Here is a 17,685-nt window from a genome sequence, read left to right as displayed (position 1 = left end):
TACAAACCTATTTACTTAAATTCTTTATTTACCGATGATTCTAATTTAACTTATTTACTTAATTCCTTACTTACCCATCATTATAACTTATGCCTTAAAAAATAATATATACGTCTTTTTAAAAACTATGTTAAAAATGCATGGAAACATTACCGTTCACAATATTGATTTTTTTGGTTAATTTTTTTATATAAAATATTTATTTTAAAAGTCTTTTTTAAAATTTATACATATTTTTATTATTTTAATAATTTTAATTAATAAATTTAAATATTAAAATATATATTTAATGATTTTGTTTTTTCAATGAATTATGATAATAATAAAATTTTAATTTGGCAATTAAAAAAAGAGAGCAGAATATTGGAGTGTTTGAATTATTTTTTATAGTAAAAAAAAATTCAGTGTTATATAAATTTTGGGAAATTTATTCAATATAATTTAGATTTTTATTTTTTTTACCCAATTTTATAATAATTTTATTAATTATTTTCAAAGCTAATTGTAATTTTTTTTAAAAACTATACTCTAATTTTTTATTATTTTCAAAGCTAATTTATAGATTTTTTTAAAAGACCACGCTCTAATAAAACAACTCAAACTCACTGGCTCGCTAAAATCTTTGGGAATTTTAACACTATGAAACAACAAAAATAATAAAAATTAATAACAATGTCTGCGTCAAAGCGAGCGCGCTACGAATAAAAAAAGCGAGGGCAATACGAACCGTTGATTCCACTAACCTTATCGACGGACAGCATTAAGAGTTAGCGAGTTAGCGGATCGACAAGTTCAACAGCCCCCCGGGAAATTTGAATTTGGGGTTTGAGCAAATCTTCCCGCAACATAAAATTTGAAATCCCCAATATACCCTTGCCGGGATATAAGTCTTCTTCATATTCCTCAAATCACTTCATCTATCTGTACATTCCCAGGCATTTCATCAGCGCGATTTCCTTGCGCGATTTCCTTGCATTGCTTGATACCATTCACAAGAAGAATGGCCACCAATTCATCTTCAAAAACTAATCCTCCGAGGCAGAGAAAAAGAGTAGACGTTGATCCGGCTAATTTGAAGCGAGCCAGAGATGGCAGTGGTTTCATTAAATGGTTGGTTCTCTCTTTCCCTTGTTCAATTCGTTTTTATGTATTTTCCAGGGTTTCATTTGATTGATTTGATGGTTTAATAATGGATTTCTAATCCAGTGATGTCTGCAACAAAGACGTTCCTGTGGCACTTTCCGACATGCACGATTGCAAACTTGAAGATAAGATATGGTCTAACTTTGGTAAGAAAGTTTGCTGTTCCTTTCGGCAGGATTCAGTCACTAAACCTTATTTTGTCTAGGGTTTGTTAATATTGGTTGTGAATTTTTGGTCGAGGGTTTGTGTTAGTTTTGGTTCTGTCTGATTTGTTTAGGGTTTGTGTTGATTTTGGTTTTGCCCTTTATTTTGTCGAGGGTTTATAGCGATCTTGATTTTGTGCCTTGTTTTGGTTAGGGTTATGTTAGTTTTGACTTTATACCTTATTTTCACTAGGGATTGTTGGGTTTGTTCTTGTATCCTTTTTGATTTTGATTTTTCTTATGTAGCAGATGTCTCCAAAGAAGCCAAACATGCAGATGCCCAGAAAGCACCCGAAGCGTACTATCTGAAACCTTGCCTTTTGCCATTTTTCTTTTCTCTATTGAATTTCTTCCGAGGTATGATGCTGCTCTGACCTACTATGTGGATTTGTGAACAGGAAAAAAACAAAGAAAAAGTCGGAGGAGAAGCCAAAGAAACGCACAAAGGCGAAGAAAATTAAGGACCCTAATCAGCCAAAGAAGCCCGCTACAGCATTTTTTGTGTTCATGTAATTGCTGTAAAACTTGTAAATGCTGTGATGGTTTTAGTCTTTGCATGTGGTTTTGCTTGTGCTGTATTTGATGATTCAGTTTTTGGTGGCAGGGATGATTTTAGGAAGACCTATAAGGAGGCTAATCCCGATGCCAAAGGTGCTGCCCAGGTATTGTGTCCGTGTTTTGTTTATTTTTTTTCAGTTTGTTTTTAACATCTAGTTTATTTTTAAACTTGCGATTTTTGAATCCTATAAATGGATTACTCATTTGGTGTGTTTTGTAGATATGGTCGTAAAGTTATTTGCATATGTTGTTGAAATTAACTATTTGATTATGGATTTTTTGAAAGCAGGTTGGGAAGGAAGGGGGCGTGAAATGGAAGTCTATGTCAGACGAGGTTACAATCTTTATGACCCTATTGGTGGCCTCTTGTTTTGTTTTGTCTAATAAGTCTTTTTTGCTGGCTCTGCTTGTAAATTAGTATTTTATGCCATACTATTGCAGGAGAAGAAGCCATACCTGGAAAAGGCTGCTGAACTAAAGGCAGAGTATGACAAAGCTATGTCTAAATATCAACAAGATCTCAAGGTTAGTTTTGCTCATTTATGTGTATTTGTATTTAGAGATCAATAACTTGGATCATTTCATTTGTGCAATTGATATGTATGTTGTTTCTCCTCTTTATCTGGTTTTTATATATGGGTAATGAAGATGATACATGTTTGTAAAAATGTAGGATGAAGCAACTAAGTCTAGTGGTGAGTGTGAGGATGAAGCAGCAAAATCTGATGGTGATGGTGGTGATGATGACGAGGGGGCTAAGTCCAGTGGGGATGGTGAAACTGAAGAGGAGTAAGTGTGTCCATAAATTGCTGGACTTGATTAATTTAAGAAGATAATTTTGTGGGTGCTTCATGAGTGTAATATTGTAGTGGATGCTTTGGGGCATGTACGGAGTTTTGATCAAATGTCATGAGGTGTCTAATCTCTAAAATCGCATCTAATTGGGGTCACATGACTAATGTATATTGATGTGGCATGGGGTGCCATGGTCTGAAATGTTCTACTTCCTATGTGGGCTATGGGTTGACATTGCACATAAATGATATGATTTGAGGTAGGCACATTGAAATTTCATGATCTGAAGTGTATAACACATGGTTAATGGATATGCTGCTTTTTTGGTAAACTAGAGTATTGCATGGAAATTGATGTGGTGTGCACATTAGGTCTTGTTATGCCCCACATTCTCTGTTGGCTATGGGTTGACAATACACGTAAATGCAAATGATTTGAGGTAGTATAAGTTTTTCTCACATTTTAAAGTGCATAGCAAATGAATGCCGAATGTGTTATCGTTTAACTAATATTACATCAAAGTGCTATTCTTATTTCTTTGTTTTCTTAACTAATTGCTTGTATTTATTTATGGAATTGGTCTATTATTGATATTTACGGAGGTCTAAGCATATGCAATTAATATTAAAATTCATGATGATTAAATCATTGGCCAATTTTCATTTGATCATTCCATTATATTTTATGAAATATAATTAGAAGATGTTGGCATGATATCATACAAGAAATGCATTGACTTGTGAATATACTTGGATGGGTAATTGGTCACCAGATTTTTCATTGTTCTGACACATTTTTGTTTGTTTGTTTCTCCACGACAAAATTTGAAGATACTGTCTGTGTAGTTGATTCTGCGATAAACAAGCCAGGATCTGCCAAATATGACTTTTATTAGTAACTTGGCAAGGTGCAGGGCTAAAAGAAAAATGCCTTTTGAATATTTGAGCCTTCTCAGTAGTCTCATGTTGCTTTTAAGAGTTGATATGTGTTGATCTTGTTATGTTGAAGAGAGTTTGTACATTTGTAGAGTTGTAATATGCAGTGTTATGCCACAATAGGTCATAAAGCATGTACTTTGTAACACAAATACAACTTTTTAATCTCTATACTACCACCGATCGCAGTAATGTTACTTCCTAAGAAGTAACCTTAACATATCAGAAAATTGTCTTCTATGAGGCCAAAGGTCTTTCCAAGATTATACACATGCGTACCTCTGAATTCATGTTTAGATAAGCCCCCCTCCAATGTAGAAACACTCGTCTCAAATGTTGGTTCTCTGCTCAATTGCATATTCCAAAAACAAATAATGAGAAGATTCAATAGGGAATATGCCCTTGCTTCGCACATGTTTGAAAGTTACTCACAATCTTTGTTAGAATTACTATGGCTTTTCATAATCAATTGCCTGGTTTCTTTAATTTTATTTTTTGTTAATTAATTCTTTAATTTTCATAAACATTTTTAGTATATGCTTTGCAGGTTTTCCATCTCCCCTTTAATGGTAGCCTAATTTCATGAGTTATTTGGGTAGAGGTTGTATCAAAACCTTGGAAAATCATTGCTACCAGATAATTGTATCACACCATGTGTAATCATTGGAAAATCATTGTAAATCATAGTAGAAGCATTCTATCAGTCGGATGATCCCATCAGTTCTTACCAGTTGGAATTTGCAGCCACTTTATTTGAGATAGAACTAGTCAATGAGCAAGTAGGAATCTTTATTGATTCCCCGTCCCTGTCCCCGACATTTTCAACTCTCTTGTGTGTTTAAGTCCTTTGCAGATGATTCATTTCAATGTCTGTTTGAAGTCTTGCACAACGTCTTTCCTCGGCATTTTCAATACTCTCTTGAAGTCCTTTGCAAATGATTCATTTCAATGTCTGTTTGAAGTCTTGCACAACGTCTTTCCTTGACATTTTCAATACTCGTGTGTTTATGTACTTCGCAAATGATTCATTTCAATGTCTGTTTGAAGTCCTTCACAAAAGGTACACGTCTTTCCCCGACATTTTCAATACTCTATTGTGTGTCTACTCCTTTGCAAATGATTCATTTCAATGTCTGTTTGTAGTCTTGCACAAAAGGTACACCTTTTTTCCTAATGGCATGTTTCTGTTTCAGAGTGGATAGTTTGCTTATGTTCTTGCAGAAAATTGTCCATTGTGGTGCAAATCTGTTAGTCTTTTGGGCTTATTTTGCTCGCTTTTTGGGCTTGTTTGGCTCACTTTTCATTTTTGTGTTGCATTGTGATTATTTGATGTAAGATGTGCTTTTAGCGGAAACATCTTTCATCATGCATGTGTGCATATGCAGACCCATATATTGTGTATACTCTTTATGGATTTAGCAAGAAGTTGGCTGCCCCACCTTGTATCTTTGAGATTGATACATTTTGTGTACTAGTCTTTTCTTTGATCAAATCTATTAAGAACTCCCCTTGATTTGTTAAAAGGTTGGAAGTAATCTAGAGGTTCCTTTCTTCATCTAACTCTTAAAAAATGGCTATGAAACTTTTGGAAAAGGTTTTAGTTAATTAGTGTTTGGCCCTTTCTTAAGGCCATGTTGATTTGGATATAGAAAAGATAGTTGTTTGATTGAAGGAAAACTCATTAATTTTATTGTAGAGGGTTTTATACCTTTACTTTGAAACTAAGGTAGGGGTCTCATGTTTTGTTATGGGTTAATTTCAATTATTTTATTTTAAATTTTTTTTTTTTTTTTGTTTCTCTAAATAAGATTAATCTATTAACAAAGTAAGGAGGTGCAATTACAATGTGGCCAAAGTCAAAACTTTGTGTTGAAGAGAGGCATGTCAAGAAAAGTAGATGAGAACATTGATTGTTGGTAGTGAGTTCATAGTTGAGATGGATTTCAGGACCCATGTAGGGGATTGGGTTAATATTCTCTTGATAATGCATAATTAACAAAAATGCCAAAAAACACTAGAAAACCACAAAATTGTTTGCATTACAAATTTGCCCAGTGGGAAAGATTGCATTGCATGAAGATGAAGTTGGGGTAAGTGCACTAGTCATTTGAAGGCTCTTCTTCAATATGGCACCAACCATAATTTGGCAAATCCCTTGCTTGAGCCATGTTCTAATTAGAGCGACTAGGGTTAATTGGCACCATCATTGCATCTTGAATGTTGCATACTTGTACATTAAAATTTTGTTGAGGTGCATTTCCAATTCCCATTTGGAGGGATGGAGCAGAAATTGCCCTCGAACCTCCTAGATGAGAATTAGAATCCTTTGTTTGATTAGTCTCATGGAAGACCATTGAGATATGTGCAATTATCTTTGGGTGATTTAGAGAGCTATTAAAGGAGAAGATTGTAGAGTTAGATGAGGAAGGAAGCCTAGGGTGGTAGCTAGAAGAATGGAGTTGCCTTTTCCCATTGCGGGTGTTGGGGTAGTAGCTTGCAAATAGCTCACTGGCGAGAGAAGGTGAATTAGAGGACGAGTTAGTAGGTGCATGCTTGGGTTGGCTTCTTTGGCACCCCATTCTTTGGTGCAGTTGAGGCATTTGAGAGAGAGTGGTGGTGGGATGCTAGTAAGGCAGAGCAATAGCCAGGTAGATAGAGCAATAGAGACCCAAAGTCCAAGAAGGGAGATAGTGGAAAAGTTGGAGCCCCTTCATTGAAAAAGTTGAGTTGAGTGTTGAATTATTCTTTCTAAGCAAAATTTGGGAGGCCTTAGGAATGATAGGGCCAACAACCCATAACTCAAAACTAGAGACAAGGCTTGAGACCGGATAAAGAGTCGATGAGACAAAGACTACGAAACAATAGCTTGAAACCCACAACTCGAAACCAAAGATGAGGCTTGAGACTAGATAATGAATTGATGAGACAAAGACAATGAAACAACAACTTGAAACCTAGGAGAGGAACGAGAGAGAGAGAGTAGGAGTTGCTTTGCTAGGAGGGTTGAGCCAAGCACTAGAGTAACTTTCCCTTGCAAGTGTTGAGAGACCTCAGGAATAATAGAGCTCACCTCAAACCGTCGAAAATAAAAAATGAGGCCAAAGGCGAGGGAATGAACAAAATGAAACAACATAAATGACTTCATTGCATACTCAAGACATAGCTTGGCCTTAATCTTTTTTGGCATGCCTCGAGATGCTCCATCCATTACTATAGCATTGAAGAATGCTGCCTTTTGATGTAGGCCAGAGTGTGCGGAGGGGAGAACCATTGTTGTAGTCATGAAGTATGAACCAGAGCAGTTGGAATGAGTGTTGATGAGCCTTGCTTTGCGTGCATGCCAAGAGCTAACCACCTTACCTATATTTAACTCTTTGTATTGGGTGGGCATGTGTTGATCTACCTTGCCCCACCCTTGTCCCTTCATAGTTAATGCCACCTCAAACACCCACATTTGGGAATTTTGCTATGGGTTATTGAATATATGGATCTTAAACTTTGATTTTGAAAATGACATCCCCTTTGTTGTTTTGGTTTGAATAAGATTGTTTTATTTCTTGTTTCACTATTAGAATGAAGTTGTTTTGAGGAGTATAGGGAATATCTTATGAATTTACATTGACAAAGTTGAATAAAATTGTTATTAGAATGAAGTTTTGAGGAGTACAGGGAATACTTTGCAAATTTACATTGACAAAGTTGAACCAAGAGATGGAATGTTTGCTTTTGTGTATATGTGTTGAAATTGATTTGGATAAGGGTTTGTTAGAAGTGATTTTGCTAATATTGTATGATTGGAAATATATTTAACCAATGGATTGAGCAATTCATATTTAAGTGTAAGCATTGCCATGAACATGGGTATTTTGTTAAAATTTGCCCAAAAAGTGTAGTAGTAGAGTGATGACCTCAAGAAAAGGAGAATTGATGGCAATATATTAAAAAATAGGCTAACAATAAGCAATTAGGTAATGTCACATAGCCTAAACATGTATCATCTTTGATTGTAGCTACTCAATTCTTTGGATTATGAAGGGCTTCAAAATAACCATCCTTAGTAGGTCCATCTAAGGTCTTTTAAAATGACACCAATGGTAACTTAAATGTTTCAAAAGGAATTGCAACTAGCCTTAACAATTTTTTTATGAACTTTTCACTCATGGATAACATATTTTTACTATGGAAACAATTGGAATTCTCTTGTTTAATTTTAGATCATTCATAATTACTCCAATTACGGAAGAACAATAGGCTTTGTGTCATTGCTAGTGGTAGGAAGCAACATTTTTGATCATAATGAGGATATACATGTTGAAAAATGTAGTTAGGTTTGGTCTTCATAAATTGTATTTAAGTCACAATGAATTTATTATTATTATTATTATTATGGGTTATTAAAACATGGGTTTTATGCTTGGGTCATCATGTTTTAAGTCAATGATTCCATTGATGATTTCTATGATTTATATTGAGTCACTATAGTCATTGTCCATATAAAGAAACCCTTCTTGGGTTTTTGAATCGTATAAAAAGATTTATTACTGAGTCAAATAAGTTGTTTGTCACTTTCACACCAAGTTGGCTTCAAGGAGATCTAGTTGGTTTCAAACATGGTAATTCGACTTCACTAGAAGCTTATATATGGGAGAAATTCAAATTCATTTGGAGATATTTCTCACATAAGTTCAATATCAAAGAAGTAGAAAAAGTGTGAAATTCCAAGAGAAGGAGAATTGCTAAAAAAGACAATATTGAAGTTTTTGGGTCATCTCTTTTTCACATGTGGATTTTTTGGTCTATTATAAAAGGGTTGAAGTATTGTTGTTAGATTGAAATCTAATTGCTAGGTTGAAGTTGTTGGGCTAATTGTTGGGTTGAAGTCGTTGCTAGGCTAACTATTAGGTTGAAGTTGTTATGGGGTTATTATTGGGTTGAAGTTCTATTGGATAGAAGTTTTGTTGGTGCTAATGTTGTTATTGCTAGGTTGAAGTTATTGTTGAAAGGGTTATATTTATAGAATGAAAAAAAAGGTTGATTTGGTGTGGTGGAAGTCTAGGTCAAAAGCCTTGGATCATCTTGTGAAATTATTAAGGAAGAGTTGTTGATTGGGTTTTTCCTTACATAAGGGTTTTGCTTTGGATGTTTGCTTACATTTGGTGTTTGTGATTTTTGTGCTATTGTTTTGGTAATTCTTTTATGAATTAAAAGATAAGAGGAACATAATGAAAACATAAAAATATCACAAATAATTATTTACATAAAGAATTTTTTTTTTGTGTTTTTGATTTTTCAACATGGTATTAGAGCTAAGGTGAAGAAGGAAAATCAACTTAAAGATTTATTGAAAGGAGAATAAAGAGTTTTTAAAAAGTTTTTATCAAAAGGATCATATAAGAAGTCAAAACTACCATCTTCAAGAACAATGTCTAATTCAATAAAGGGAGAAAACAAATTAGAAGGAGAATCTAACTACATAACATGGAAGAAGATGATAGACCTCATTTTCAAGAAGAATAAAGTTTTGGATTTAGTTAAGGGAAAAGGTAAAGAAGCCTACTAATGAGTCAAGTGATGTAGAAAAGGCAAAGTTCATGGAAACATAAATATTGGCCATGGCATTAATGGTGGATGGAATAAAGGATAACTTCATCCCCTATATATCTAACATAGACTTTGCTCAAGAGATGTATGAGGCATTATCCAAATTATTTACTATTAAGAATTTTGGTCAAATAGCAAGTTTTAAAGATGAATTAAGATTTATAAAGATGACAAAGGAAGACACTGGCATTTTTCTTTGTGAGAATAGCTAGATTAAGAGATGAACTCCAAACAATTGATGAGATTGTACTAGAAAAGGAGTTTGTAATCACTACATTTCTAGGATTACCAATATCATGGAGTGCCTTCTTATAAGGTTTTAATAGTTGGAAGGAAACTCCTACATTCAAACAACTATGGGATGCATGTAGTCAAGAAGTCAAAACTTTTCTAGTAAGCAACAAGGAAAATGAAGAGAGTATCAAATGCCTATTCCATTCATCACAAGAACAAATAATCACTCAAGAAGTCTAAAGGACCTAGAAGGAAGATAGAGCTATCCAAAATTGAATGCTACAATTGTCACAAGATGGGTCATTATAAAAGTGATTGTCTTGAGAATCCAAGAAATAAAAAGAGAGAAAGGGAATATGCAAATATTGTTAATGAAGGACCCCCCAAAGAAAAACAAGAGGGAAGAATCTGAAATCAAAAAGTTATTTGCTATGGACTCTTAGGGACTTTATCTTTCTACTCTAGGTTTTTGAATTGTTTTTGTATTTTGATTTCTAGCACTTATAGGTTTAACATGCTATGGAAAAACATTGTTGAATTGTTTTGTTAAAGTTATAGGTATCCCTTGAGATTGGATTAAGAGGGAGCTCTCATCATTTTCCAAAGATAGGTATCTTACTCGTATTATTTTTTATATTTGGTTTTCTTTTTATTATCTAGATGTGTTTACACTAGATGCTAATAACATTTCTTTTATATTTTTCCTTGTTTAGGAAAAACTAGTTGATATACTCAAAGGTTATGAAAAAGACTTTACAAGACAAAGCATAGAAATTCTATTGGAATTAATGTCTTATAAGGTTTGTTTGAATTCAAAAGTATGTCTTAAACTATAAGTTTTGTTTCTTTTTGTTATAAAGGTATACTCATTCATTTTAAGCAATTTGCTTTACATTACTAACAAGTGTTATGTCTAGGACCTTTAAATTGTAAAGGTTCTTGTTTGGAATATTAATCATTAGATTGAATCTACCCTCATTAAAATCATTATGTTTGTAGAACCCTAAAAGTTTTTTTTATAAAACCCTAACCTAAGGGAATGTTAATATGAAAAACCTTAGTCTATTTAGGGTTATTAATGAAACCTAGAAAATACTATTCTTTTTATGTTTGGGGTTTTGATGGTAATGTCATGTTTATTGTTATGGAAACCCTAGTCCTTTAGGGTTGGACGATAATTTACCTTGAAGTTTTGGTAAATTAGGGTTTGTAAGTAAAACCCTTATGTATCAAGAGTTAGCTCATAGGAATGAATAACCCTTATGTATCAAGAGTTAGCTCATAGGAATGAATCCTTAAGTAAATGTTTGTCTATATGATTAAAACCCTAATCTAATTGAGATTGTTATATGTCTTAATTTAAATGTATTAGTATTTATGTCTTAGGTTTACATGATGGATATTATTGTGATATGTCTTAATTTAAATGTATTAGTATTTATGTCTTAGGTTTACATGATGGATATTATTGTGATATGCTTGTGCATGATTATGAAATCTTAGATATATGCCTTAATCAAAATTGTTGATAAAGTTCTAATATTTGTAACTAAGCCTTAGTAGAAGTTTGATATTTTAGGATATGGTGATGTTATTTTCATTATGGTGATAAAATCTAGGGTTTACAACAAACCCTAGTAGAAGTTGGTCACATTGTTGAAACCTTGTTATGATTGTTTTTGATTGTTGTCATTTAAGACTTAGTGTCTCATGAATGGAATCTAAGGTTTGCATTAAATCCTAGTAGAAGTCTAACATATGAATTCTAAAGTTGTTAGATGCATTGTGATTGTACTTGTTTGAATTGATTTTAGGGTTTGCAATATATTATTGTAGAGTATGTCATATCTATGGAAGAAATATTGAGGCCCTAGATATAATGAGATTGATATCTTGATGTGATCTAGAAGTTATAACCTAACACAACTTGACCAAAATAAGTTGAAGTATAAAAGCATGTCTCTCTTATTGATTATGAACATAATTAATTTTTGGTATTTGATGTCTAAAGTCTAATGCTTCCATTACTATATGATTATGATATGGTTAATTTCTTGCTTCTATGTGTATTTAGTTGTACTTGCTATCTAAGTTGTGCATGTACATAATCTTCAAGATGATGAAGATATTTGTAAGTAAAGTTGATCTGATTGATAAACATGATGAAGAAAGTTACATGAAATGATGATGATCAAGATGATTCTATTAAGGATGGAAGCCATGAAAGATTTTTTGATGTTATAGAAAGAAGTTGATCTCCTTAAGTTAAGGAGCCTAGATATAAGGAAGGATATCTCCCAAGTTGAGAGGGAGGACATATTATAGTCATGATGTATATTTTGAAGAAGAGAATGGGAGAATGCATATTGAGGTGCTGCTGAAAGAAGGAAAGCAGGGTTTGGTTGTTGCATGTGAAGTAGGAAAGGAAGTTGAATGATTGAGGAAACCTTTGTCAAGATTTGTTTGGGAAGCCTTGAAGGCCTACTGTGATGAATTGTGAGGTAGCATCAAGAAGTTAGAAGACCTTGAAGGTTTTTGTTTACTCATGAGTATTTGAAAGGTTGTTACTAATTAAGGGGTTATCACTATTAAGGTAAATCTCTTAAGGTTTTTGAAAAACATGCTTGAGCTTAGAGAGATTTGATGTGTTGAGGCATTGAGTGTGTAAATGTCCTAGGAGGACATTTGGTTGGCATATGTGTTGATGTCTAGTTCCTGAAGTAGTAGGGAGGGTGGCATTGGTCATAGAGCTTTGACCTTGTTATGCACCTAGATATTTGGGTTGATGATTAGTAAGCCTAATGGTACTTAGAGAAGCTGAAAGCTTTAGTCCATCTTAGTCCCACTTGGATAGGTTGCCTTGGTTAAGAATCTAGTTTGTGACATTATAAGTGCCTAAACTCTTTGTGGTTCATGTGTTTTGAGATCTTCCATGTACTTGTAATATGTATGTATGAATATCTCCCTAGTTAAGAGGGAGTGTTGAAGAATGTAACTAGGTTCGGTTTTCATAAATTGTATTTGAGTCACAATGAAATGTGTTTATCAAAAGAATGGAAAATAATATTTTATTATTATTATTATAGCTTATTAAAGCATGGGTTTCATGCTTGGGTCATCATGTTTTAGGTCAAAGTCCCCATTTAGGACTTCTAGGTTTTATATTGAGTCATTAGAGTCATTGTCCATTTAAAGAGACCTTTCTTGGGCTTTTGAAGTAAAAAGAATTATTATTGAATCAAATAAGTCATTTGTTACCTCCACACCAAGTTAGCCTCAAGGAGATCAGGTTGGCCTCAAACATGGTAATTTGACCTCACTAGAAGCTTATATATTGGACCAGTTCAAATTCATTTGGAGACATCTCTCACACAATTTCGATATCAAAGAGGAGGCATAATTAGTGTGAAATTCCAAGAGAAGAAGGAGAATTGCTATATCGAAGTCTAATTGTTGGGTTGAGGTTGTTACTAGGCTAACTGTTGGGTCAAAGTTGTTGCTGGGTCGAAGTTCTACTAGATCAAAGTTCTATTGTTGCTACAAGTTGTTATTGCTAGGTTGAAGTTATTGTTGAAAGGGTTATCATCTACAAAAGGAAGAAATAGATGACTTGGTGTGGAGGAAGTATGTTTCTAGGTCAAGAGTCTTGCATCATCTCGTGAAATTATTAAGGAAGAGTTGTTGAGGTTTTCCTCTAGATAGGGGTTTTGCCTTGGTTGTCGACCTACATCTGGTGTTTGTGATCTTTGTTCTCGTAATTGATTGATGAACTAAAAGATAAAAGAGGAACATAATAAAAACATAAGAACATCACAAGTAATTATCTACATAAAGAAAATCTTTCCGCCTTTTTGATTTCCAACACTACATTCATAAAAAGATAAAAATGATAATTTATTTTCATTTGCAACTCTTAGCCATTGAAGTTCCTAGCATGAGGAGGGGAGGTTTGATGAGGAAAATGATGAACAAGTCAAAGAAGGAAAATCTCCCAAGAAGGTGGGTAGAAAGTTGCAAAAAGGAAAAAGAGAGGAAGCAACAAATATTTGGGGCAACTCTTCGCAAAATAAATATTTGGGGCAACAATATACCATTGACAATATATTAATGAAGAGAAACACAAGGAGCTAGAGTGGCTTGAACCAAATCATGGTGTGTCAAAAATCCATAGGTAAATGGTGAATATGATTTATTAGAAGTGCAGGGGATTAGGCAACGAGAACAAATTAGAATTGTTAATGGGTTTGGTTCTATAAGAAACATTATTGTTCTCCAACTTTAGGAGCCCAAGCTTGAGGTTGATGAGGCCTTGATCAAGAGTAAATAACTTTGGAAAAATATTGAAGGTTAAGTGGAAAGTGCAAGATGGGCCTTTGGAGGTATTTGCATAATTGGAACAACTCTATTTTGCAATTAAACTATAATCAACATTCATTGCATTAGTTACTTGCAAATCTCAAGCATCTATATATGAGTGGGGTATTTAATGTAGTGAATGTGCATATGCTTTGCTGTATTTAGAAAAAGTGGATTGCAAGGATACTCTTTAGACATTAAGAGGGATATATTTTTGGGTTTGTTGCATGGCGGCTAGAAATTGCAACATCATTCTTAGCTAAAAAGACAAAAGGGTGGGTGCATAATTAGAGACCTTAGTGATTGAATGAAAGATTTGATATCTTTTTAGGATCTTAGTGGATATTAAGCTCATCTAGGGTAGGTTTTGTTAGACCATTAAACACTTGGGGTTTGGTTGTATGGTAACTAGATTGGATAGATTCTTAGTCCAAAGCACTTTTTTAGAGAAAGTATGTTGGCTCGTCTCTTCATATTTGGGATTAGAAACTAAAAGTCACCAAGATGGTGCTTAAACAATGGGCCAAAACTTTTTATTCCCTTCTTGACGTAGAAAAAGGAGAAACTAGAGAATGTTCAAACTAGATTAGGACTTCAATTGTGGAGACAAACATCTTGTTGGACCTAGAGGTCTTTGATAGCAAGCCAGTGCCATTGTTGGCCCCATTGTTGTTGGCTATTAGACTTTGGCATTCTTGACATCATTGACCTCTAGCCTCAGAATTATTCACTTTGATATAACCAAGGGCCTTTGATTTGGTTATATACATTTTCTTGTGGTTGTCCTATTGTTGTATCCTTCTTTACTTCATTTTATCCTAGTTTTAGCTTTGGCATTTTCTAGGAGTTGTGTGTGCATTCCCACATTGTACTTGTATTGGATGTATCCTTTAGTCCCATTGACCTACTTTTGTGGTCATTTGTTGAACATTAATAAAATTATCTTATCTTGTTAATTTATTAGAGCAAGAGTAAGTCGCCCAAGAGTTGCTATGAAAAGAAAATGAGACTTTCCACAAATATCAAGAAGTCGTTTGGGTTCAAGAAATGAAACGGAGATTGAAATCAAGAGTGGCATGGAATAGGAACACGATGTTCTTCCTAAAGCAAACTATATCCATGCTTTGGAAAATTATTGTTAAATAGATCTTTATCTCTAGAGGGGAATTAATCCCTGATATAATACAATCCAAGCATATATCATAGAGGGAATGTTTTCTAACATAGGTGGCAACTTGCAACTCACCCCATCCTTTTCTTGCATAGTTCACTAAAATGATTGAGGGAAACTTCAAAGGATTTAAGTAATTCCCCTCTAGAGATAAAGATCTATTTAACAATAATTTTCCAAAGCATGGATATAGTTTGCTTTAGGAAGAACATCGTGTTCCTATTCCATGCCACTCTTGATTTCAATATCCGTTTAATTTCTTGAACCCAAACGACTTCTTGATATTTGTGGAAAGTCTCATTTTCTTTTCATAGCAACTCTTGGGCGACTTACTCTTGCTCTAATAAATTAACAAGATAAGATAATTTTATTAATGTTCAACAAATGACCACAAAAGTAGGTCAATGGGACTAAAGGATACATCCAATACAAGTACAATGTGGGAATGCACACACAACTCCTAGAAAATGCCAAAGCTAAAACTAGGATAAAATGAAGTAAAGAAGGATACAACAATAGGACAACCACAAGAAAATGTATATAACCAAATCAAAGGCCCTTGGTTATATCAAAGTGAATAATTCTGAGGCTAGAGGTCAATGATGTCAAGAATGCCAAAGTCTAATAGCCAACAACAATGGGGCCAACAATGGCACTGGCTTGCTATCAAAGACCTCTAGGTCCAACAAGATGTTTGTCTCCACAATTGAAGTCCTAATCTAGTTTGAACATTCTCTAGTTTCTCCTTTTTCTACGTCAAGAAGGGAATAAAAAGTTTTGGCCCATTGTTTAAGCACCATCTTGGTGACTTTTAGTTTCTAATCCCAAATATGAAGAGACGAGCCAACATACTTTCTCTAAAAAGTGCTTTGGACTAAGAATCTATCCAATCTAGTTACCATACAACCAAACCCCAAGTGTTTAATGGTCTAACAAAACCTACCCTAGATGAGCTTAATATCCACTAAGATCCTAAAAAGATATCAAATCTTTCATTCAATCACTAAGGTCTCTAATTATGCACCCACCCTTTTGTCTGCTAAGAATGATGTTGCAATTTCTAGCCGCCATGCAACAAACCCAAAAATATATCCCTCTTAATGTCTAAAGAATATCCTTGCAATCCACTTTTTCTAAATACAGCAAAGCATATGCACATTCACTACATTAAATACCCCACTCATATAAAGATGCTTGAGATTTGCAAGTAACTAATGCAATGAATGTTGATTATAGTTTAATTGCAAAATAGAGTTGTTCCAATTGATTATTGTTAATATTACTTGAAAATATTAACAATGATTGGCTATTCACTAATAATCATTAGACACATGATAAAGGGAACTAATTCTTGAGATGTTAGACTAATCTTGGTGCTTAGTTAGATAAGGCATCTTACCTATTTATCTCCCCATCCTCGTGTCTATCATGTTTTGAGAAGCAACAACATTGAAGTAGATGGACTAGTGTCCCTTGCCACTTTGTAGAAAATTCATACCTTAGTCCTTGACAACAAGGTCACTTTAGAGTTCATTCCTTAAATGTCAACTCATGTCACTAGTCAATCAAATTGATTGGATCATGGGAAATTTGGTGTTTGTGTGTTGACTCAAAGTGAACGAGGATTCAATGAGACCCTTTACTATCTCTCACACATAACTCTCCTTCAAGTGGCACTTAAATGAATTGTTGAAATAGGTATTGGTGGATTAATGCGACATCTTTGTGGCCTTTTGTAATACCCTTGCCTGACCCTTGTAATGCATATGTATGTACATGTGATATTGAGGTTGGTGTGCCTTTGTGATTATGCCCATGTTAGGCTAGTTGGTTGAGATATGAGTATCGTTGAGGTTGGTGTGCTTGTGTAATGGGTTTGAGAATCATGATATTTAGGTTGGTGAGTAGGAAACATGTGATTAATAGGCTAGTGAGTTGAGGTATATTTTGGGGGCCTACATGTTGATGTAAATATGTTTATATATTTTTGAGGCTAATGTGCTTAGGGATATGTGCCTTTAGAGGTTGTGAGTCTAGGGAGCTTAGAATAGGAATTATAATGAAATTTACACATTATTAATAAAATAAACAATTGGTTGTAGACCAAATCCACAGAAAAGAGTATGGGGGTGCTCAACTCTAAGGAAAAAAGCGCAATAATTTTGATGTGATGTTTCTTGGTGAAGAAGGCATAAAGGCCCATGTGCCTTTAGAGGGTGCCACATGGCAAGGGAAATCCATGCATATATAAAAGCGTTAAATGTTGTTTTCAAAGATAATTATTTAATAATCAGTTATCAATGCATTTTGTGAGCCTTGGTGGTTGTGGATTATGGTTGGGGAGTGGAATTGATAGATTCACTTTATAGCCATGGAGTTTTGGTGGAACTCGGTTTGGTGAACAAGTGGTGAGTCTTGAGTGTGGGCTTTGTAACTGATTGGGTGTTATTCGTTTTGGCTTGGAAGCCTTGGGGAGAAATAAGAGATTTGGGAAGTGGTAGGGATAAGATCATCCTTGATTGGCTATAAGGCGCTTTAGAAGGTGGTGGAACTGCCGAGGGGTCACTGGTTGTGGAGAAGGGCTGCACCACTTTGGCGTAGGTTGGAGGGAGCATGAGCCTATGGTTGGAGGTTGAGGCTGTTGGGGTTGGTACCTTGGTTGATGCTTGTTGTCTAGTACTTGGTGTAC

The 17,685-nt window shown here is 34.3% G+C and overlaps 1 protein-coding gene across 2 annotated transcripts; it reads left to right on the top strand.

The window, feature by feature from the left end:
- Positions 1–776: 776 nt before the first annotated feature.
- LOC149209265 (high mobility group B protein 7-like) lies at positions 777–3,030 on the top strand. 2 transcript variants are annotated; one of them, XM_089396339.1, is made up of 8 exons: positions 777–1,110; positions 1,207–1,289; positions 1,593–1,644; positions 1,745–1,855; positions 1,951–2,008; positions 2,194–2,238; positions 2,346–2,429; positions 2,578–3,030. In XM_089396339.1, exons 1-8 carry the CDS (start codon positions 1,001–1,003, stop codon positions 2,695–2,697), a joined length of 663 nt encoding a protein of 220 aa, XP_089252465.1. In that variant the 5' UTR covers positions 777–1,000; the 3' UTR covers positions 2,698–3,030. The 2 variants fall into 2 exon arrangements, with proteins under 2 accessions (XP_089252465.1, XP_089252466.1); XM_089396340.1 differs by having other exon boundaries at positions 781–1,110; positions 1,596–1,644.
- Positions 3,031–17,685: the final 14,655 nt, after the last annotated feature.

The sequence above is a fragment of the Pinus tabuliformis genome, chromosome 1_2 (assembly GCF_031772625.1).
Source record: "Pinus tabuliformis cultivar Carrire ecotype Pingquan chromosome 1_2, CPIR1, whole genome shotgun sequence".
Classification (NCBI taxonomy): domain Eukaryota; kingdom Viridiplantae; phylum Streptophyta; class Pinopsida; order Pinales; family Pinaceae; genus Pinus; species Pinus tabuliformis.
Note: the sequence above shows the minus strand (reverse complement) of the source record. Positions and strands in the feature narration are given on the sequence as shown.